The sequence below is a fragment of the Notechis scutatus genome, chromosome 4 (assembly GCF_049901735.1).
Source record: "Notechis scutatus isolate UNSWTSFEM ecotype Mainland chromosome 4, rNotScu1.2, whole genome shotgun sequence".
NCBI lineage: Eukaryota > Metazoa > Chordata > Lepidosauria > Squamata > Elapidae > Notechis > Notechis scutatus.
The window spans coordinates 20219389-20241712 of NC_142012.1; the positions used below are offsets into that span (position 1 = coordinate 20219389).

The window sequence follows — 22324 nt, forward strand, 5'->3', positions numbered from 1 at the left end:
CCTTAATATATTGGAGGTCACTTGAACTCACGTACATGTGAAAGACAGGTGAATTTGCCGCTGCGGGATTCTAAGAAAAAGCAAGACCGCTTACCAAATTGCCAAAAAAAGCCCTTCTATTTTCAATGTTCTGAATTACCTTTTTTTCCTTCAGATCAAATCACTGCACACCCATGATTCACTCAGAAGCAAATTGGCAGACTCTGCAATCCTTTTAGCACAAACAAAATAGGGATGCTGTGTTCTTCCAGAATTGTACCTCTTAACTTCAGCCACTTTAAGATGCTGGCTGGGCAAATCTGGGAGTGGGAGGCCACACAACTTAAAAGTGGTTGAGGTTAAGAAACAGTTTCAGAGCAACCTAACTGCTGACAGTTGTGATTTCCAAATTAGTTAACTCTGAAACATTTTTTTTAACTAACCCTAGAAGTTACCAGTGCAAAACTACAGTTTTAAGGCATTTCCCCCCCAAAAGAAATGCAGTCACTGTCTCAACCACAGTGGACACAAAAATGGTTCCTGACTAATATCTCAGTCAAGGATCTAAGAGAGAATCCTATTCAGAAGAACCTCCAAACTATACACCTGCTCAGTTTGGGATACTATAGCCCCATTCACAACAGGGATAAGTACTACATATTTGGCACCCTGCCCCTACACAACTAAAAAAAAGTTGCATTTAAACCATGTGCATTAGTATTTGTTGCCTATGTAAATCAGGGGTACTTCTGAAAGATATGTTAAAAAAAAAAAAGCATATAGAACATCTGCCCAAAAGTCCTGCACAGTAAAACATGAAGATTTCTGAGATACATTTTTAAACTATTGTCAGAACAAAATCAATGGACCAGAATAACATATGAGTATATACTGCCATAAAATGACATGGCTGACACTGATCCCAATACCCTCAGTTCTGTACGAAAAAAGATTACAGGATAAATCAAAAATAACGATACGAGAACTTCGGAAAGCTTAGCTTTTCTTGAATAATCTCTGTTTCTCTTTTCTTGTATTCCCAGAAGAGGAAAAATGCTGTGAGAAAGAATGATCTATTCATAAATATAATCCAAACCTTACAAATTGGACAAATTTATATTCCAGGCCAGATAAGACTACAGCGTAGTGAGATTCCCCACCCCATATTGATGCTTGCTGTCAAAAAAAATGAACCCTCCCCCTTCCCAAACTTCTCTGTTCTCCGTAATAGAAATGTCTCCCTCCGCCACTGCCAAACCCCCTCTTCTGGCACGAAACACTGTTTTTCAATTCCATACAGCACTGTCCAAAAAGCACAAACTACTGTCACTGTGAATTTTCCCTTCACAACTATAAAAGAGCCCAAAGACACTACCGTACAGGCAGCCCCACATTTGAATAGCAATGTTCTATTCCTAAGCTTGCATGACTGAGCTTGGTGGGAGCAGCTGCAGGAAAAGAACCCTCTCATGAAATATCTGAAAATTAGTTTTTATCAAGAGCCAACAATTTATCAAAAAGCAAGGCACAAACAGTAAAAGCTGTCAGATGACAACTCCTTGGGATATATAATAGTGGCCTCAGTAGAACCATTCATTGTTGCCTACAGCTAAACTTCTTGGTATTGGGAGCATTTAATGACATCTGACTGTTTTGATTTATGTTGCCTGAACTCTGGAACAACCAGGGATTTCCCCTGATGCCAGTCAATGCTCCTTAAATCAGTAGTCAGAGGTCGGTGCAACACATCCATCATTATAAGCAACTATGGGAACAATTGCTTATTAATGGACAAGTTAGCATTTATTTCACCCAAAGGACATCCCTATTGAATGTAATACTCTAAGGTGTACAATATAGTTCTGTCTATCACAGGGGGAAAGGAAAATACTTGATGAACTAGAAATAAAGACTGATATAGCCGCCGTCAACGTTTATCTGAGCAACTCTCCTGCATTTTAATATACAAGGGCTGAGTTTAACTTGGTGAGATTTTGAGGAGGCCTGAGGAGATAGAAGCAATGACACACAATGGATGGGTCTGCATAATGCACATAGGAAGGCCAAAATGTGAAGGTGCAAATGAAACAACAGGCCACACATCAACTAAAGGGTCACTTAGAGGGGAGAGGAGCTTTCCTTTCAGAGATTGCTCTCCTGAAAACTTGGTTTCCAGTACAAGTGGCTTTATCTTTTATAACAATATATAAGGGTCACTGGTATCTCACTGCTACTAGCAATTTATTCCTCGCAACTCAACAGGCCAATCCTCTAAACACTGTGGAAAAGTGGGCAAGCCTTCCCACAAGCTGTTTTAGGCTACAAGAAAAACTTAAGGACTACATGTTATCCGTAGGTTGGCCAACAATGATCTCTGGAATCCTATAACATTGACATTATTATATCCATGGTTCTCTCTGAGAGTAGTATAAATGAGAGTCTTCCTCAATATTAATCCTACAACAAATATCTTCTGAATTAAGAACATCTGAATCTTCAAATCTTCACTGACAGAGTGAGATCTGCTATAATCAAATCGGGTCTTGAACCTGGACTCTGTAGTCTTTGTTCAATAGCTCAGTAACTATTTTACATTGGTCCTCTCTATTGCAAAGATTACAAAAATCAGAATTTCTTACGACATTTTAGTTTACTTTCTATCATAATATTTACTGTGAAGTACTAATAACACCTACTACAATGTATAGAGTTGTAAGGCAGAAAACTGCATTTGCCACACCAATAGGGATTAAAAGCAAGCTAAAGGGTTTTTTAATAAGAACATACGTCTAATGATTTCACAAAATTCCACCTGAGGTAAACTATGCTGCAGAATTTCAAGAAAAGTGAAAATAAACTGCAAAATAATTTTGGTGGGAAATTGGAGATGGAAACCATCAGTCCATATCTGAATCCTTGGGATTCAAAGTACCCAAAAATGCAGTCACTTCGGTATCTGCATCAACGGCATCCAATCTCCCATTATATTATAGCTCTTCTGCTCCATTGGCATGTTACTCAATGGGCCCTCTATTCTCTCAAATGGTTTTTCAGAGGTGATGTAAAGACTGAGTCTCACAAAGCAATAACCAGTAATCCCTGGGCTCCAGAGAGCCATTACATAAATATAGATCAGCTGCCTCCCAAGAAATCAAGAGAACCATCCAGTATCCATTAAGTCAAAACTTATCTAAAACTCTGATTCTTTTATACTGTAGAAGTCAAATCCTTTGGTGTCTGCATGGTTTCATTCTTGTCTTCAATAAAGATTCTAATCTAGTTAAGTCGTGTCTAAAAGCCTTCTGACAAGTCAGACCAATTGCTGAATAAGAGGTGAAGTACCTTGAGAGCTAAGAATTAGTGTTGTGTCCTGGTGTAAAGGCTGAGAGGCACAAAAAGTAACATCAAGAATAAAAACACATGCGATAATCTTACATTCTGTACAAGTCAACATATATTTGTTGATTTATTAAGCAACATAACTTGTTTGATATCAATTGTAATAATAAACAGTATGGAGAAGTAAAAGCAAACAACAACAACAAAACTATTTCATTGTGGGAGTAATCCAGCTTAAAATGCCACTTACACATACCCAAGGAGATCAATAAATTATGACATGATGTAGAGCTCTGCTACTCTCATGCTCATCAAGGGGATTTCAGAATGGTCTTCTCTGATTAAAACAATTTCACAGTAAGTTGAAAATCAATACTCATTGCTCAGATAGTCTCCCAAAAAATTGCCCTGTTATTAGAAGAGGTAAGGAAGAGAGTTCAAAAATTCTTATTTACCAATGTCATTTCCCAGGCAATTGAGGGGGGGGAATTAAAAGGATACACCTTTTGGAATTGGAGGACAAAATCTCTAAAAGGTCTGTCAGTTTGGGAGATACAAGAAAGATGGAGAACCTTTCATGCTAGTTTAATAGAGGCTATATTAATCACTCATGCAACAGAGCACACAAAAATGGCAGAAAAATCCAATAGAAGCTGTCAGAATATCATGCTGGTTTTCATTAAATTTGTTGAAAGGGACTCAGCATGGAATTATTAAATGACTTTCAATGGCAAATGACTAAAATGCTTCATCTATTTATAGCGATCATACTCAATCATTATGTTTTTCAAATAATGACATTAAAAGTCTTGTCAGCATTTCTAAGCAAGTCCCATTTTTAAGCTTTCTTTAATAAAAACCAAACCGTATATAATTCAGACTAGTCAATAACAATACACAAAAACTATTAAGTGGTCACACTTTCCCTGCCTAATTCTGGATGTCATAGTTAATTGTATTCCAATGTGGGTGCAAGATTCTGTCATTCATGCGGGGGTGAAAAGATGATGACCGGTAGGAAAACTAACCAATAATCACCGTCTAGCAGAGCAGGGCTTGCCTTAATTTTTATCATTTATTTGCCTTAAATAATTGCTGTTTGATGCATGTTTTTTCTCATAGGAATATAGATCTCCTGGGAGAGCGATTCACCTATAAAAAAGAAAGATCACTTCTGAATTGCATTTATAAAAGAACACAAAACTGATAACCCTGTACTAAATAACTCTCTGAAGTCCCAAATAGTCACCAAGGACAGCCCCATGAAGAATACACTGCAGTAATCTGCACATAAGATGAATAAGGTATGAGTAACTATGAGCAAGACCTAACAATCGAGGAACACATTAAATGAGGCACAAGTGGAGCTCTGAGCTATGGCTACCACCTGTTCTTATGGTAGGAGTTGCGAGTCAGACAATCCCCAAATTGCAATGGAACCCCTTCAGGATGAAAGATGGAAAGTCCCCAACCTGAGATCCCACAGTCCACAACCACTCATTCATTCTGAACCTGTTTTCCTTCATCTGATCCTCTAACATCCAGACACTGAGAAAAAACCTTGACAACTTCATTTGGAAGGCCCATGTCTGAGATGGATGGTTGAGTACTGTTAGGATTACTGATGATATCTAGCCCTTTGCCTATGGATGATCTTACTAACTAGGCTCATATAGGAGGGAGGAGAACTCCAAACATAGATGTGCACCCCACAATGCAAGGACATAAAGGGGAAATCTCTTTCCACCTCTCCCCTTCCCCCCATAAATATTGACTGGAACTAGCCCTGGACAAAAGAGATCATCAATTCAGCACCATTCCATCTACTCCCCAGGAACAGGCAGAAAGATACCAGGATCCATGGCATCTAGGCTGCTGAGAGTTCATTAGGAAGCTGAGGCAGATCAAAGGAATATGTCCCATCTCCCAGCTGGTGGAACAAGTAGGGACACTTCCAAAGCAATCATCAAGTACACTGTTCACAACAAGAGATAAACAGAAACATTTGTTTTCTGAGGTTCTCGCGGGTATTTGTATGTGGATCTTTGGTTATTCGGGTTTTCTCCCGCGTAAGATTGGAAGTATCTAGGCAACGTTTCGATGAAGTCTCATTCATCATCTTCAGGCTTCTGTCTTCAGCTCTGTGCTTCTCAGAGAGAACCTCAGAAAACACACACACACACACACACACACACACACACATATATATGTGTGTGTGTGTGTGTGTGTGTGTGTGTGTGTGTGTTTTCTTAAGTTTTCACGGGTATTTATATGTATGGTATTCAGCAGCTGCAAGCTCACATCACTCTGAGAAGCACAGAGCTGAAGACAGAAGCCTGAAGATGATGAATGAGACTTCATCGAAACGTTGCCTAGATACTTCCAATCTTACGCGGGAGAAAACCCGAATAACCAAAGATCCACAAACAGAAACATATATCAACTCCCAATTATATCACCACTATCACACAATCCAAAGCTCCCCACCCTGTGTTGAACCTTCAGTGATTTGGGAGAGGTTCATAATGGCCATGGTAGCCATGAACTCCTGAACAACTCCAGACACAGAAACCAAGAACATTGGCCCAAGAAACTCCATCAGCAAACAAGTGAATCAAGCTACTCAGGCGGGGATGCTGTTGCAGAACAAGGAAATTGACATAGAAGAAGTAATTCCATTTGTTCACTGGATCCCAACCTTACAAATAAGATGTCACATTTGGTTATCTGCAGGGCAGCATCCTTGAAAACCATGTGTCTCATGGATAACATAATGCAAAGTAATTGTTATGGTACAATTAGATTTCAGTGGGCAATACACTTGATTGCATATGGAAAACAATAGGCATAGCCCTTTGTCCTTATATCTTTTTCCTTCTAGTCTCTTCCTCACAAACATATTGAATTAAAATGAAGCAAAAGAAACATGGAAAACTAAATAAATACCATTTTATATATAAAATCACCTTATGGGGTGTCATAAAAATTAATAAATATAATAGTAGTATAGTAATAATAGAAATAACAACATTTTATATTTATCAATTATGGCTGAAGAGGGAAGAGTTGGATGACAAGCGTAAAGAAGATTCAGATTTTTTTGCCATCTCATTTAACTGTAATTGATATATGCAAAAATACTGTTTAAGATTTATTTATATCCCACTTTTTTATAAATAACTCAAGGCAACAAATGTACCTAATATTCCTTCCTCCTCTTATTTTTTCCACAACAACAATCCTGTAAGGGGGATTGAACTAAGGGAGTCGGCTGACCCAAAGTCAATTAGATGGCTTTCATGCCTAAAGTGGGACTAAAATTTCCAATATCTTAGTTTCTAGCCTGGTGCTTTAACTACTACACCAAACTGACTCTCCTTTACATATACAAATCCACATTTAGTTCTGATTAAGTCATATACAAATTTCTAGGCTAATAATATATATTATGAATGTCACCCTCACAGAGACATTATCATGTGAATAATTACCACGGCACTGCTATTCTCTTTTACATTCTTTTGTGCAAATAAAAACATTGTATTCCAATATGTATTCTTTACTTAGATCATCCTTCATTTCCCCAACTTCTGGGCCAACAGTAAAGTAAATAGGAAAGGTGCTGTATTACTTAGTTCTCAGTGCAAATATATTAAGCAGCTACATGCTTTTTTAAAATGCCCTTTCAGAAAATAATCCGTTAATATCTCATTAATAGAAGCTGTTTCAATAATCATCCCATTTCTGCAGTCAATAAATCCATTATAAATTACATACTACACGGCTACTATGTCATATTTATAAGCAGAGCTGCTTGGTCTGCTGAATACTTCAGAAATTTGACTTCATGTTTTTAAAAAGTAATGAACATCATTCATTAATTCCAAATGAATGCAGGATTTCTTTTCACATTAAAAAGCATCTTCAACATTTTATGAATCAAAGCAATCACAAGTCTTGCATTTAAATGTGTGTAAATGGCAATTAATAACTGCCAACTGCTGAGTTTGAATTGATTAGAGTGTCTCATTTTGCCGCAGTCTCAAATTCGTTTATATAAGTGCATAAGTTTTACAAAAATAAATTGACTTTCTAAATAGCAAGATGCACAAAGCTTAAGCAGCTGGTTGCTAGAGGCACATGCCAATTCCTCGGTGTAAATGTTGCTGAATTTTTTTGCATAAAGATAAAAAATGATGATTCCTGCTTTCAAATTGACATTTAGATCAAAAGTTGAAATATTCTTAAAGGGAACAACATATAAAACTGTTACATTTTCAGAAACAATTGAAAGTGAATGAAATTAAACTGAATCATAAAAAGTGAATCAATTTCATCAAATCATTTGTTATAGAAGCCATAGGTGAGTAAACTGGAACTTTCTGAGTACTCTTTAGTGTTTTTTTTTTGTTAAACTTGATAAGTTGATATTTACAACTAATGAGATAGCTGAGTTTTGTAGCTGTCTCTTAACTATATTCTCACTGCCCTCAAGGTGTGTTTTAAAAACAGTGTGAAGATAGATCTGTGGAGCAGGGCTTCCTCTGAAATTTTAAATAGAGTAGAAACAATTAACATCAGCACTGTATCAGCTATAAGGATTAGTAAAAGTATTTACCTCCTTATGCTACCCAAATTTCTATTTCCGAATGGACATATTTGGTCATGGGAATTCCAGAAGTTAATCTCTATCTAATGATACAAAAGAAGTTGTTGATTGCCAGACAAGTTATCAGGTGAAACCATTGTGTTAACTTCACCATTACAATTTAACAGTTTGGAGAGACCTTTGGGACAACAAAGTACTTGACAAAGTAATTCACCTTTCATGCAAACAACTGGAAGAAAGTAATTAACCTTCAAATTAAATGTGAATAAATATTATTTTTCAAATCAAAATCAAATAGAAACAAATACTAGCCTTTATATACATGCAAATAGCTCTATATTACAACAAAAACTTTATTAGAATTTCCAAATAAAAATTCTTCCTGTCTCATCTTAGCCTACATTGATATCCCCCACGAAGCATGATGGATGGCAAACAAATCTAATAAATAAATTGAAAAAGTGATACCATGCATTTTGCATATAAACAGACATTTGATCTAGTTTATCTGAAAGCTATTTTTCTATTCATTTTCTTTATCCATTTATTGATTATTGTTATTGTAAATAAACGTATTTTACATATAAAGATAATTTACTAGAAGAAATTTTAAATGCCTTGTGAATCTCAATTTTATCTCCACTAGCATATGGCATTACAGCATAAAATAAACCTTAAATCTATCTAAACAACTATATACCTAATAATTTATTTAAGTTTTAACTTTGACTGTCAGGTGAGTAAATAGATTAGAACTTGAATTAATGAATGAATTTGAGGGAGGAAGAGAAAACAGATAAACTGTGTGATTGTGAAACTAAGGGAGGTGTAACGCAGGGGTCCCCAACCACCGGTCCGCGGACCGGTACCGGTCCGTGGAACAAGTCCTACCGGGCCGCTGGTTTGCTGGGTGCCGCCATGTTGTTTTGATGAAAAAGTGCTTCCGGTGAGTTTCGGAGAAAGCTCACGGGTGAGCTTTTCAGGGTAGAAAGCTCACCGGAAGCACTTTTTCATCAAAACAAGATGGCAGCGCCCAGCTGATGCCGGTACCGGGCCGCGCCATAAAAAAGGTTGGGGATACCGGGCCGCGGCATAAAAAAGGTTGGGGATCACTGGTGTAAGGAATCTAAATAAAGATAATTTATTCTTCTTAGATAGTGTTAATGAATATCTACTGTATGCATTTAGGTAAGTTGGATTATTAATGAAAGGAGTACAATATATTTATTATTGTTATTATTAAATTTATTTGCCACTTATCTCACACTGGGGCTATGCATTTAAAAATACATATCATACTATCTATGTTGGTTTAAGTTGTATGTTATACTCCAGTGAATAGAAAAAAATGGTAGAATGAAGACAGTTTGGGGGCATTCTAACTTAATGTGAACCAGAAGAAAAATGTATTGTGCTAGTCAACATGAGTGGATGAGAATGAGATGGGACAGAAACAGATATCAAAAACATGTGAAACTGAATCAATGTCATGATTTATTGAGTGTCTGTTTTGGGAAAGGGGGAGAGTCAGTTTCAAATATATAATTGAATCATAGTCTTTCCAGGCATGCACATGAAAAAGGAATGGATTGAATAGCATGAAGATTATTTTTTTTATAATGAAAGGCTGAAAGGATTAGTGAAGGATTCATGGGCAATGACAAATTGAATATAGGACAGACCATTATTTGGTAGTACCAAACATGGATATTAGGCGAAAAAATGATATGGAAGAAAAACAAAGAAGTGAACTACAGCAAAATAGAATGAATGCAAGAAGAATATGAGTCCTGTCTAAAAAAGCAATAAAAGACCATAAAATTTTCTAATTGCAACCAAATAGTATAAGGCAAAAAGAACAAATGAGGGCATGGAAGAAGTTGCTTCAAACAGTAGCAAAATATTTCTAATTAAAAAATTAATATATCGAAGACGTAGCTGTGTTTAAAATAGCGAGGTATAGGAGTATGCTTCCTTATTCTAAGGAGAATAAGTTACGTGAAGCGGAAAATATAACTTAAGAAGTGGTTACAGTAAAATGGAAGAATTAGGATAAAAAGTAAATGGTTTTTAAACAGATGTGATTGGAATACAAACATGAGTGGAAAAAATACAATCAGTGGTTTGCTCAAACAGAAAGAATGAATAATTAATATGGTTGCAGATAAATCTCAAGCTGCTTAAATATGACCATTAAAAGTCAGCCCAAAATTAATTAGCTCATTATAATACAAAAATAGTATGTATTTGTTCATTATTTTATAAAACTTCAAAAGACGTCCAAGCCTAGATTTGAAGAAAGAAGAGATACAGTTATGAGAGAGATTAATATTACTGAACAGTTCACATCTATCAATAAACGTACTTATAACAACTACTTGCACTGATCTTCATATGTATATTTTCCTTTAGGGAAAGACATTTGCTTGATGTAGTGAGGTTCAAAATCTTCAGAGGAAATTTGCAACTTATTATATTTTGTTTGATATAAATAAATCTTACTTCCATTAATTTAATATTAATTTACAGTAAAATATATGCTATAAAAGGATTACAAATGTGATCAATGTTAGGTTGTTTTTATCCACATCTAATTTTACAAACATTGTTTTGTTAAATACCACTAGTGAATACAATTGGATTTACAATCATTTCACAATTTGACCAGTTAATATTGTAAGCTATTGTGAAAGACCAAACGTCTAGATTTTTGATCATCTAGTCATCATATATTAAATAAATAATTATAAGATATTCAATTAAGGATATCATTTGCAAAAATACTAATTTTAACATGTTTTGTCTTGGACCATAAATGCATTTTAATTGATTAATAAAAATGTTTTTGACCAGATTCAATGAACCTATGTCTGAATTGGTGAAACCACATTCTATAGATTAGCAGAACTATGGTTTGCATGAAAATTATCTAGAAACATTTTATCAATAAAATTCTAGTTATCTAGAAATATTTCACTAGGCTAACTACTGGAACCCACAACAAACATTTCGTATAATCCCCACATTCACCAAGGGTGTGCAGAGATAGCATTGCTCTCATTAAAGTGTGTTTAAATGTCGTTTAAATAACTTATTATCAAGTTATCATGTATAGTGCTTATTAAGAAATGGTGACACCTGTTTGGGGGGGAAATGTGCAGTGAAGTGTATTTAGTAAATGTGGAAGCTTCCTCTATTGTAGAAAAAGATTTAAAAATACGTATATAGATACTATTTTGTTACCATGTGCTCAGTATAAATTATTTCCCCATTTCCAGTTGTGTGAACTGATGCTCAATCTATGACAACTGATGAATGTGAATGGTATTCCATTCAACAAGGTGCATATAATCTTTTATTCAGGGAACAAAAGGGAGAAAATATTGCAGATAAAACAATAATCCCCGAGATATACGTAAATTCAAGTTTGCTCTTGAATCCAAATACCAAACCAATCTTCAACCAACCTGCTCCATTATTTCAACTTATTATAGAAATACTTTAGAAATATTGAGAACAGCTAATTCAGGTAAATATGCAAGACACGCAACTCTGGGGAAAGAACAGAATTCCACTACGTTACCCTCTAAAAGAAAGAAAAGCATAGTTTCGATTGCATTGGCAGAGCTGATAAAACAGATAAAAAGTTCCCTCTTACCATTTTAATCATGGACCATAAGGTTGTTGTTGACTCATATCAAAAATAAATACACATAGATAATTGATAAAGTACACAATTCCAATTAGACATGGACATAAGTGTAATTGTAAAATTAAAGGAATTGGCTACAACAGTGGTTCTCAAGGAAGCCTGGGGGGAATCGTGATGTCATCACAAGGGATCTGTGAAGGCTTGAAAGAATGTTATGATTTAAATTGTGAGTTAAGTTTTGAGGGTCCGTGGCCATGGTCGGTGGCCACAAACGGTATTTGTGATGAAGAAAAGGTTGAGAACCATTGGACTACAACATTTCTGTTCCTCACCTTGCCTTTATTAATAAGGTATGGCCTGAGGAATGCCTGGATCTTTCTGCTATTAACAGTAATAATAAAGCTCTATTCTTTAGAGGATCGCAGGAAAAAAAGCTATCCCTCCTCAAGGCATTTCCAAGAACATAACTTCTCTAATCCAAATAGCATGCTTAAACACTGTACTATGAATATTAATAATGTAAATATACATCAAAATTATAGTTAAATAAATTTCCTGCTCTTATAATTACTACTGGACTTGCACTCTATTCTGCCATCTTAAAAATTTTACATAGCAATTTTCTGTAATTAATTTGGGGACAGCACATACAGCTTGCTTCTAAACCCTGTATTCAGGGTTTTTAATGGTTTTTATACAGTAGGTTTTTAAAAAACCACCTTTAAATTATATTTTTAATTAAATATAGGAGGTCAGGTGCAACATATTAAATTTTTGGCATGTTATTATATGCGCCATCACATCAATGTTCATTATAGTCCATTAAAACATCATAAGTCAAAACTTATCACATGAGGCCAGATACTAATATATATTGTTAATTAATGTAAATGCAAGGATATTATTTTTCAACAATATGACGTGAATGAAGTTTAAGCACACGGAAATGGGATTTCAGTGTATATGTCCTTTCTTTAATAAGAAATACTGGCCCTACTGATTTTCAGTATTCTGATATACTTTATAGGTATAGCTATATATCTTTAATTTTTAATCAAGTACCTGAAAACCATACCCAGAACTGTCTTTGAAAATACTGTTCAGATTACAACATATACCTTATATTGTTTTAGTGCACACTATATTATGGTATCTAGTGTACATTGTTTTAACATAAAAACTACTTAGAGAGCTTTAAATAATGAAAAAAAAATGAAAGAATAGAAAACGGGGGGGGGGGGGAGAAAACTAGTACTTAGTTTTCATTATAAATCTCCTTCCTAATCTTTTGTATCTTATTTTTCCTTTTAATGCATTATTTGAAAAAAAAAAGCTACAAAAATGAAAGATTTGTTCATTAGATACAAAATTCTAGTGGTAGGCAAGATATTCATGATATAAATTTAAATCAATCTTGAGTTTTTAAGAATATATATATATTCCTGAATATATATATTCACAGACGAACACAATACAGAAGCCTGATGATGGCAGATGATGGCAGATGAGATATACTTACACAGGAAAAGACCCGAACACACCAAAACCTGCATACCTGTACCCATGAAAATCTACAAAAACAAATACATATATGTATGTATGTATGTATGTATGTATGTATGTATGTATGTATATGTATACACAATACAGAAGCCTGATGATGGCAGATGAGAGTCTGCCGAAACGTTGCTACAACTTTAAAAGCACAACTATAATGACGTGGGAAAATACCCGAACAAAGCTGAATACCATACATGTAAGTACCCACGAAAACTTAAGAAAACAAATATCAGACCTCTACGGGGAGGAAATAAACAGCCAGACCAAAACCTATGAGAAGCTGGAAGTTAAAAAAGCAGGAATACTATATGACCTCAAATTCCCACGCAGCTGCAGAGACAACATTGCAACACCAACCTGCTTCAAATTAACATTTCATCAAAGCACAGCAGCTACTAAACGTATCCTGAAAAGAACTGAAATGGCTCTACTCAGAAACAAGCTCCACAGAAAGAGATTCCAATTGGATCAGTTAAACAAAGATTTGCTAACATTACACCTGGAATTGAGCAGCAAAATCCACCCTCTACTTTGGGACAAGATAAAACAATTTACAACTTGGAGAGCTGAAACTGAAACCACTTACAAAAATGACAAACTCTTGGACTTCCGGTTTGAAGGGCTTTGGCGACAGACAGAAATCCGCGATCGTGTGCAGTTTCTGTCTGGGCTCGCTGCTGGAGTGCCCCGAGCCGGCTGGTTTCGGGGCTAAGCCACCCCATAGAGGTGGTGAAGAGGGGAGAGACCGCCAGCAGGGTTGAGGAGAGCTGCATCTCTCCTCCTCGCTGGCCATTACTCTCTTTCCCGAAGGCGGTTGTAACGGTGGTCAGAAATGGCCACCACAAAGGAGAACTCGACTGGAAAAGAATGTGCAGGAGGAAGATAAGAAGTGAAAGTTTTGGCTGACTGGGTTAAATTGTAAAAGCAACAACTAAGGTACCCTGGAATTTAAACTTACAAAAAATAACATCGCTCCCAAAGAAGAGTCGGAAGCAGCGAAGGAAAGTGAAAAGGGAAAGGTTTGGCTTTTTTTTTTACTTCTCTCCCCTTCCCTATACTGACAATTAAGAGACTTAAATAAGAAATCGGAAAAATCCGCTAGTGGTCGTAAATTGAGGACTACCTATAATCAGTTACATTTTATAATTCCATGTTTGAATAAATACACAAGAGATAAATTGTTGCCTTTCAATCCAAGTTAAGATAAGGACTAAGATGAAAAGTGTAATTAACACCCTTCCTAAATAGCCTCAATTAAACACCTGTCTCCCGAATATATACCACCATGAAGGCAGATGTTTATCTAATTAACACTTCAGTTTTTAGCTGAAGAAATATGCTAGGTGTGTATGTCACAATAATTTTAACTACTCCATGTTTAGCAGGTTCATAAGAATACATTATTTTATAGGCTACTGGTATATTTTAAATATGCTCACATTTCAAATAGCATTTTATCTTCATTGTGTATTAAACACTTGCACAAATTTCCTGTTTCCCATAAATATTGACTTTAGTGGAATCATACTTTTGAAACACATAACTTGCAAGTTTACCTCTTATTCCATATTTTTATTCCCTGCACTATTAAGGGAAGAAACCCAGTCTGAAGATAGCTTACCGAGTGGATTACTGGAATTCTCTCAGTAGCTGATACAAAAACAGATAATTCCTTTTTCTTCTTACATGATTCTTCCACAGCTTGTTTCATCTGAAATTTTAATACATAACAATACTTTGAAATCCAGATCTGTCTTTATAATCCCAGTGCAGTCTTTATTGTTTATCAAATAATTAGATTTTATTATAAATTCATTTGTGTAAATATTGTACTGTTCAGTAAAACCTATAAAATCCCAATACAGATTAATTCTATCAAAACTAGCATATTGTATATGAGAGGATTTAGAAAGAAATTTCTGGCATTTTCTCCCATCTGCAAGATATGTGTTACACACTGTGATACATGCATTCATTTCTTCCTACCCAGGTGTGTAAGTTACTTCTGATTTAAGTTACATTTGGCTGAATGAAAGGAAGGATTTCTACATAAAATTAAAATTGCTTAGTATTCATTTATATCTTAGCATAAGGCATGACACACAAGATTAAAAAGCCTGACACACAAGATTAAAAAGAACCCAATACACAAGCCTGAGGATGGCAGATGAGATTCTGCTGAAACGTCGCTATAATAAAAGCACAAATATTAAGACGTGGGAAAATACCCAAAGAAACCTAATTACCATGTGTGTGTGTGTGTGTGTGTGTGTGTGTGTGTGTGTGTGTGTGTATGTGTGTGTGTGTGTGTATGTATGTATATATGTATGAATACGTATAATATTATTTCTGATAATTATATGATATTCCTTATGTGATATTTTACATGCTTGGGGAATATTTATGTAACTTTTAATCTGCTCTGGATAATTTTTAAGGACAGGCTCATAATATTTTATGTCCTTTGTTCCTATTTTCACAGTATTTCCTACCCTCTTCTCATTTCTGCTATCAAGAGACCCATTTCTAAATTTATCTACAATATAATATTAGCTCTTCAGCTTGATTAGGATCTAAAGGGAAAGTATTATCTGAAATATTCTGAATAAAAGTGTCTCTACAACTAATATATTTGGTAATATGTATTCATTTCCTCTTTCACATGATTATAATTATATTAAATTAAGTTGTCAGGGAATGTTAATGGATACTGAGGTAGTCATCCTTAATATGTTTGATGATATGAGAGTATGTGTGTGAAAGATAAGGGTTTCTGTGCTAAATATATATAAAATTTAAGAAAGGCAAACCATACCACCCATAAACACATTTTTGAAAAGGGATATGATTCTCAAGGGTTCAAATGTTAGGAGTTTTCAAACTATAGATACTGCTTTCTATGTATATAGAATTGTGGGTTCCTTGCAGCATAAGGTTTTATAGACTTTACTCATTGTTAAAGTATCACAGAATTATTTATTTAGCTTCTGATATATCTATATATAAGTATTAAACTTCCCTAGCTTCATGTAAAAACTGCTCAAAAATTTCAAGATAAGTTACACTGAATTAAGTGGGGATTTACATAAGTTTTTAGAAATCTGTGATGAGGAGAGAAAGGAAGTGTAATGGGGACAGAGAAAGATTAGATTGAAAATAATTAGTTGGGAAATAAGATAAATGAATTCCTAAATAGCAATAGCATTTAGACTTATATACTGCCTCATAGTGCTTTATGGCAATCTATGGGAGGTTTACATTGTCAGCATATTGCCTCCAACAATCTCCTCATTTTACCGACCTCAGAAAGATGAAACGCTGAGTCAATTTTGAGGCAGTCAGGATAGAACTCAAGACTGAAGGCAGAGTTAGCAGCCTGCCATACTGCATTCTAACCACTGCACCGCCATTGCCAAAGAAGGCAATGAGAACAAAACAATAAATTTGCATCTGCTTATACGGGACTCAGAAGAACTGGTTATCACCCCATATGTGTCTGCTTCTTTGTAGAGGAACATGAAGAAAACCCACATTGGACCACATCAGTGGCCTAATAATCAATAATTCTTATTAGAAATTAGAAAACTAAGAAGGCAATAATATCTGGCATTCAGATGGGTGAAGATTTTAAATGTAGGACTTTCATATGGCTATCGTTAAATCGTAGTTGATCTACCCATTCTTCATGAAGAAAATTACCTTCTTCTAAATTAGAGCAATGACAGCAAAGTCAGATGAACAAAAAAATGTTACCTGATAATCAGCTGGTCCAGGTGTAACAAAAGCTTCCCTGTTAACTAAATATAACAGTCGAGGAACTGTAGATCCAAATGCTCCTTTCTTTTTTGTCTCCATGAGAACATCTTTAAGGCTGGGTGTTGCAATTCTGTAATTGAGGATATTATAAAATGCAGGACCTGCAAGTGCATAATGACATTTAGTTAAATTAAGCAGCTTTGTTTGAAGCCTAAGCAAAATAAAATGATATGTATACGCATTTACCATTATTTCTGAAACCTATAAATATCATTCAATTTCAGTCAAATAAGATTAAATCAACTAGAAGTAAGATTAGCTAATTGTGAATCAGAATACAGTGATGGGAGAGGAGAAATGAGCTGCAGCCTTAGGTATTTATTTCATATAAATCTATTTAAATGGCCACTCATCTCACAAATACCTCTCTGGATAGCTGACAAAGGTGCAGCTACAGTAATACCACTCAGGTTTATGACATAAGAGTTTCTTGATTTGAACAGAACCAGGTTTCCTCACTGTTATAATTTTAACTATAGTGTTCCTTAATTTATATAGAATAAATTGTATAATATACAATAAATTGTATATAAAGGTTTATTCCTTTAAAAACCTGTAAAATATAATAACTTCACCCTTTTATTTTTTTTAAGTAAATATACTTCATGATAAAATCATATATACTGATAAATAGAATTTTTTCTGAATGTTTATTTATCTAATTTATATAGTTGCCCATCTCATCAAAAGCGACTCTGGATGATGAAGAATACTAATAGTCCAAATAAACATTAATGTACAAATTATGTTAAAGTTTTACAGTAATTTAAATTATAATTTGAAGCAATTTTAGGAAATGCCACCTATTTCTAATTATAATAATGCTCACTTGAATATCGATTAGGAACCCTTTCTATATAGATTGCTCTGAACCATAGAATCCTATTAATAAAGAACTTTATATCAACTTCAGTATTAAAAGTGAACCAACCTCCAAAAAAGACTATCGAAATATTAATTCTAGGCACAATGTAAACTGGAAAAAGAATAGATCAGATGACTTTCTTATCTTATGCTTTACTACTAGGGCAGGGAAAAGCTTACACTGTCACAAAACAGCTGAAGCTTAACAGATTTGGATCTGATAAGGCGTGCTTGAGAAGCCATCTGCACAGACCTTGAACACCATCTTGACTTCAACAGATGAAAAGAAAACTATAAATCAAAATGTAAAAAATACTGATGCAGAAACTCTGTAACTACTTGGAACCAGTGATACACAACTTCACCGGGCAGGAAATTCCTTATTTAAGTTCCTCGAAAGTTACAATGAATGTTGTGTTCAGCAGGAAAAAAAAAAGGTTTATGTTAAAGATAAATGAGGAACCTCTTGTGTGTTAGAGGACATAAGAAAAGGTATGTCCTTGAGGGCAAAGAAGGAGAGCAGCAAAAGAAAGAATGTAGAAAGGACAATACTTTAGAAGCTGTTTTCAAGGTACATAAATGAAGGAAGGTCATTCTGTCCTTTAATGATAAATTCCATTTACATTTGCTTGCAGACAAACATTTCTACAATGAAAACTTAATTGAAAAAATGGAATCTGATAGAATTTGGAGACTCCCTCAAAAGCAGTGGAATTCATAGCATAATATTTCCCAAATATCCACAGCTAGCCTATTCAATAGTTGATTACCCATACAAGTGCTTTGTCGTTGCTGCTATTGTTTAAAAAAAGTCAGCACTCTTGAGAATAACATTAATAGATACTATTTGTCTTAGGACTGACTGTCATAGTGCTGATGACCTCTACAATCTTAGGATAACTAGCATGATCTGCAACACAAGGATAAATAGCTCTTTCAGATTGCCAACAAGGGTGACCTTGTCAGAGATGAAAGAGTATGAAGATGTGACACTGACAGTTGAAGCAAGTATGTAAAATAAAGTTGCATATTTTCAGATAGCCTAGAATATTTCCACACTTGGATAATAATAAGATAGTTACTTTTAAAATTCTGGAACCAAAAGCCTATGCACTTACATTTAAAAGCTTATCTTTTATCTACTCCTTAGAATTCAGATATATGCAATCCTGTGGGTGAGTTGGTGGGCTAAGGGCTCTCTACACCCCCTCTCCCCCAGCCTCTTTAACCTTTCAACCTTTACATTTTTAATTTTAAGTTGGTTTTAATTATATTTTAATTCTGTTTTTTATTTGTGAACCACTCAGAATCACTTATGTGAGATAGGCAACATAGGAGATGGATGGATGGATAGATAGGTAGGTAGGTAGGTAGGTAGATAGATAGATAGATAGATAGATAGATAGATAGATAGATAGATAGATAGATAGATAGATAGATAGATTTGGAATGTCCAGCATCCTTTATAATAACTTTTCTGTCGCTTTTGCAATATCTGTTTATTTAAGACACACAATTAGTTGCAATTGATGGCAAGTTGATTCTCAATTTCCCTTACAAAGAGATATTCAGAATAAAGTTTCCTTTGATTGAAAGAACATTAAAGAATTGTATAGTATCATTTTTACAGATATAAAAAGAGAACACGGCTGAAACAGACAGATTCCCATAGCAAAGAGTACAACCCCCAATTATGCTTTTAATTTCCCAAAGGGAAAATGCACGCAGTGGTTGCATCCGTTTCACCATGTGTTACAAAAACTAAAATGTGGAGAGAAGCAGATGGAGGTTAATGACTAAAATCTGACCCTTGAGGAATAGCAAGCTAAAGAGGTAAGAAATTCAACTCTGAAATCAGAAAAGGATTGAATGACAAGAAAGTTAACTGACATTCGGGAAGTCATGTTTGACCTAGCAGCCTAATGTAATAGCATACTTCTAATAAAAGCCATGAAGTATTAGGAAGGAAGGAAGAGACAGAAAACTATTACTTAGTAACTATTATGCAGGTAATGATTAAATAAATAATGCCCCAAAGCCAATGCAAAATAAATATTAAAATCAGATTAGGGCAGTCATGGCTAACCTTTTCCACATTGCGTGCCAAGAGTGTGCATGCGTGCCTGTACCCATGATGCAATGCTGATGCAACTCCCCCCACCCCTGTGCATGTGCACACAACCCCTCCACACCGCACACTTCTGTGCATGCACACGCAACCCCCCCCCGCACACCACATGCCTCTGCGCATGCACGTGCATCTTCCACACATACACCTCCCCCCCGCATATGCACGGCAGATACCCGACAATCAGCTGGCTGGCAGGGGGCGCGTAAGCATGAGCAGTGGGGCTATTCCGGGCGATCTCTCATGTGCAGCAAAAATGTTTCTGCATGCCAGTTCCAGCACGTGTGGCATAGGTTCACCATCACAGAATTAGGGTGATCAAATCAGTCAACTGTATTCCCAATATGCAAGTAGCAATATAACATAAATATAATCTGTAAAAGGACTATGATCCTTTTAATCCCATCCTAATATCAGCATGAATAAAAATTGGTTAATTAAATTATGCAATTATTTTGTCACTTCTTTAACTTTTGAAAATAATTCTATAAATGGAAGCAAATCTAGATTTGGAAGTTTGGATTACTGAATTTGGAGGGTCCTTCACTATCTAAAATTATAGTGAACACAACATTATTGGGTTGTTGTGGCTGTTAAGTTGAGCTTCTAATTTGATATTTGTTATCAATTCTATCCTGAAGGCTAGGTTGCACATCTATAACTGAAAAGATTCACCTTATGAGATCCTATTTATTATATTTCATACTTGAATGGATCATATGTATGGATTTCATTCATATTCCTTTTAAAAGACAATTTGGATAAATGATATTTAACCAGGGTCAAAGCAAACTTGAATTTACAAACCAACAGAAACAGTTCAAAAACCTAAACCACTTTACAAGACCTATGAACCCCAAGCATGGGCAACAGACTGAAAGGAAAACAGAGAGGGAAAGACACCAGAAGTCCAATCAACTCTACAGGGTTCCTCTTCTGACAGATTAGAGCAGGGGTATCAAACTCAATTTCATTGAGGGCCACATCAGGGTTGTGTTTGACCTCTTTCAAAGTCACTCGTGTCGGGGCATCTGTGGTGGCCAAGTGCTAAGCCAGGACTTCCCTCAGACCCTCCCTCTCATTATAATCTCCTTCCTTCCTTCTTTCTTTCTTTCCTTTTCTTCTTTTTCCTTCCTTTTTCCTCCTCCTTCTTCTTCCTTCCCCTCTTTCCTTCTTTTTCCTTCCTTGCTCTCTTCCCATCTTCCCTTCTTTTTCTTTCCTCTTTCCCTTTCTCCTGTCCTGTCCCTTCTTGGATCCTCAAATACAAAAGGGAAAACATTTCTTCTTTTGTTTTGTTTTTAGTTTGTTTCGCTAGCACTCTGCCACCACACCGGCCTGCGGTGCTCTGCCAGTGAAAATGGAGCCCGGGAGGGCAGCTGGTCCTTTGTTGTTTTCAGGGCAGCCATGTGGGTCAGATCTAAGCACCCAGCAGCCGGATCCAACCAATGGGCCTTGAGTTTGACACCCCTAGATTAGACAGTGAAGATATACTCATATACCTGGTGATGTTTGCAATCTGGAATCTCTGGTGAATCGAACTGACGTATGGCCAAATGGGATGCTTTTTGATCTACATGGTCTTCTCAAACATTCAAGAGCAGAGCGTGTTTCATCATATGTGCCAGGAGCTGGAGTAGAAGATTTTGGAGGGGCAAACCTCTAAGAAAACGCAAGAGAATATAAATATAGAAGTAGCAGACAACTCTCTTACATATCACTGAGTAAGGAGAGGTCTATTTTGGTATAGTATAAGCAAAGCAGAGTCAATGGAGAAGCTGGCAGTAAAATTGCCACTCATAATCACGTAATGTCTTAACAATTATGGCTGTTTTACTTAATTACCATATCAGAAATGACACTGTGAGTCTACTGCAGTCACATGATGTCTTGCTTAGTGACAGAGTTGCCATTCCCAATTGTGGTTGTTAACTGAGGACTATTTGTAAAATGCCGCAAGCTGCATATTTGCAAATAATTCATCTATGTAGCCAAGAAAGTTCACTTTCAGAAGCATCATAAAGTATATTTATTATATAAATTCATGTAATGTTTTGTAGGATATGATCAGCCATTTTGACCAGCAGTGCTGGGGGACAGTGAGACTCTAGTGACAGAAGCAGTACTGCAACACTGTGATATAAGCCATTTTTCTTTTCTGCCTATATTATAACACTGAACACACACCAGAGAACTGGGACACAGCTTGCACTTCAATCCTCTAAAACCACTTCTGTTTTTATCATTGTGACAGAAGCAAGAACCTGTGGGTATTGCTATTTCAGCCACTCCTAAGCAGGCTAGATGCATAAAAAGAATTATTAAATCTACATTGCAGCAAAAGATGAAAATCTATCTACCTATCTATCATCTATATCTA

General features: G+C 35.6%; 1 protein-coding gene across 1 annotated transcript in view; it reads right to left on the minus strand.

Annotated features, from left to right (window-relative positions):
• The window catches only part of STPG2 (sperm tail PG-rich repeat containing 2), a 200233-nt gene that overhangs the window by 119881 nt on the left and 58028 nt on the right, over positions 1–22324 (minus strand). Inside the window, exons 8-10 of the mRNA XM_026672615.2 lie at positions 21447–21606; positions 16893–17056; positions 14761–14850 (exon numbers count right to left, since the gene is read on the minus strand). Coding sequence (XP_026528400.2) covers positions 14761–14850; positions 16893–17056; positions 21447–21606 — 414 coding nt within the window. The remainder of the gene's footprint in view (positions 1–14760; positions 14851–16892; positions 17057–21446; positions 21607–22324) is intronic.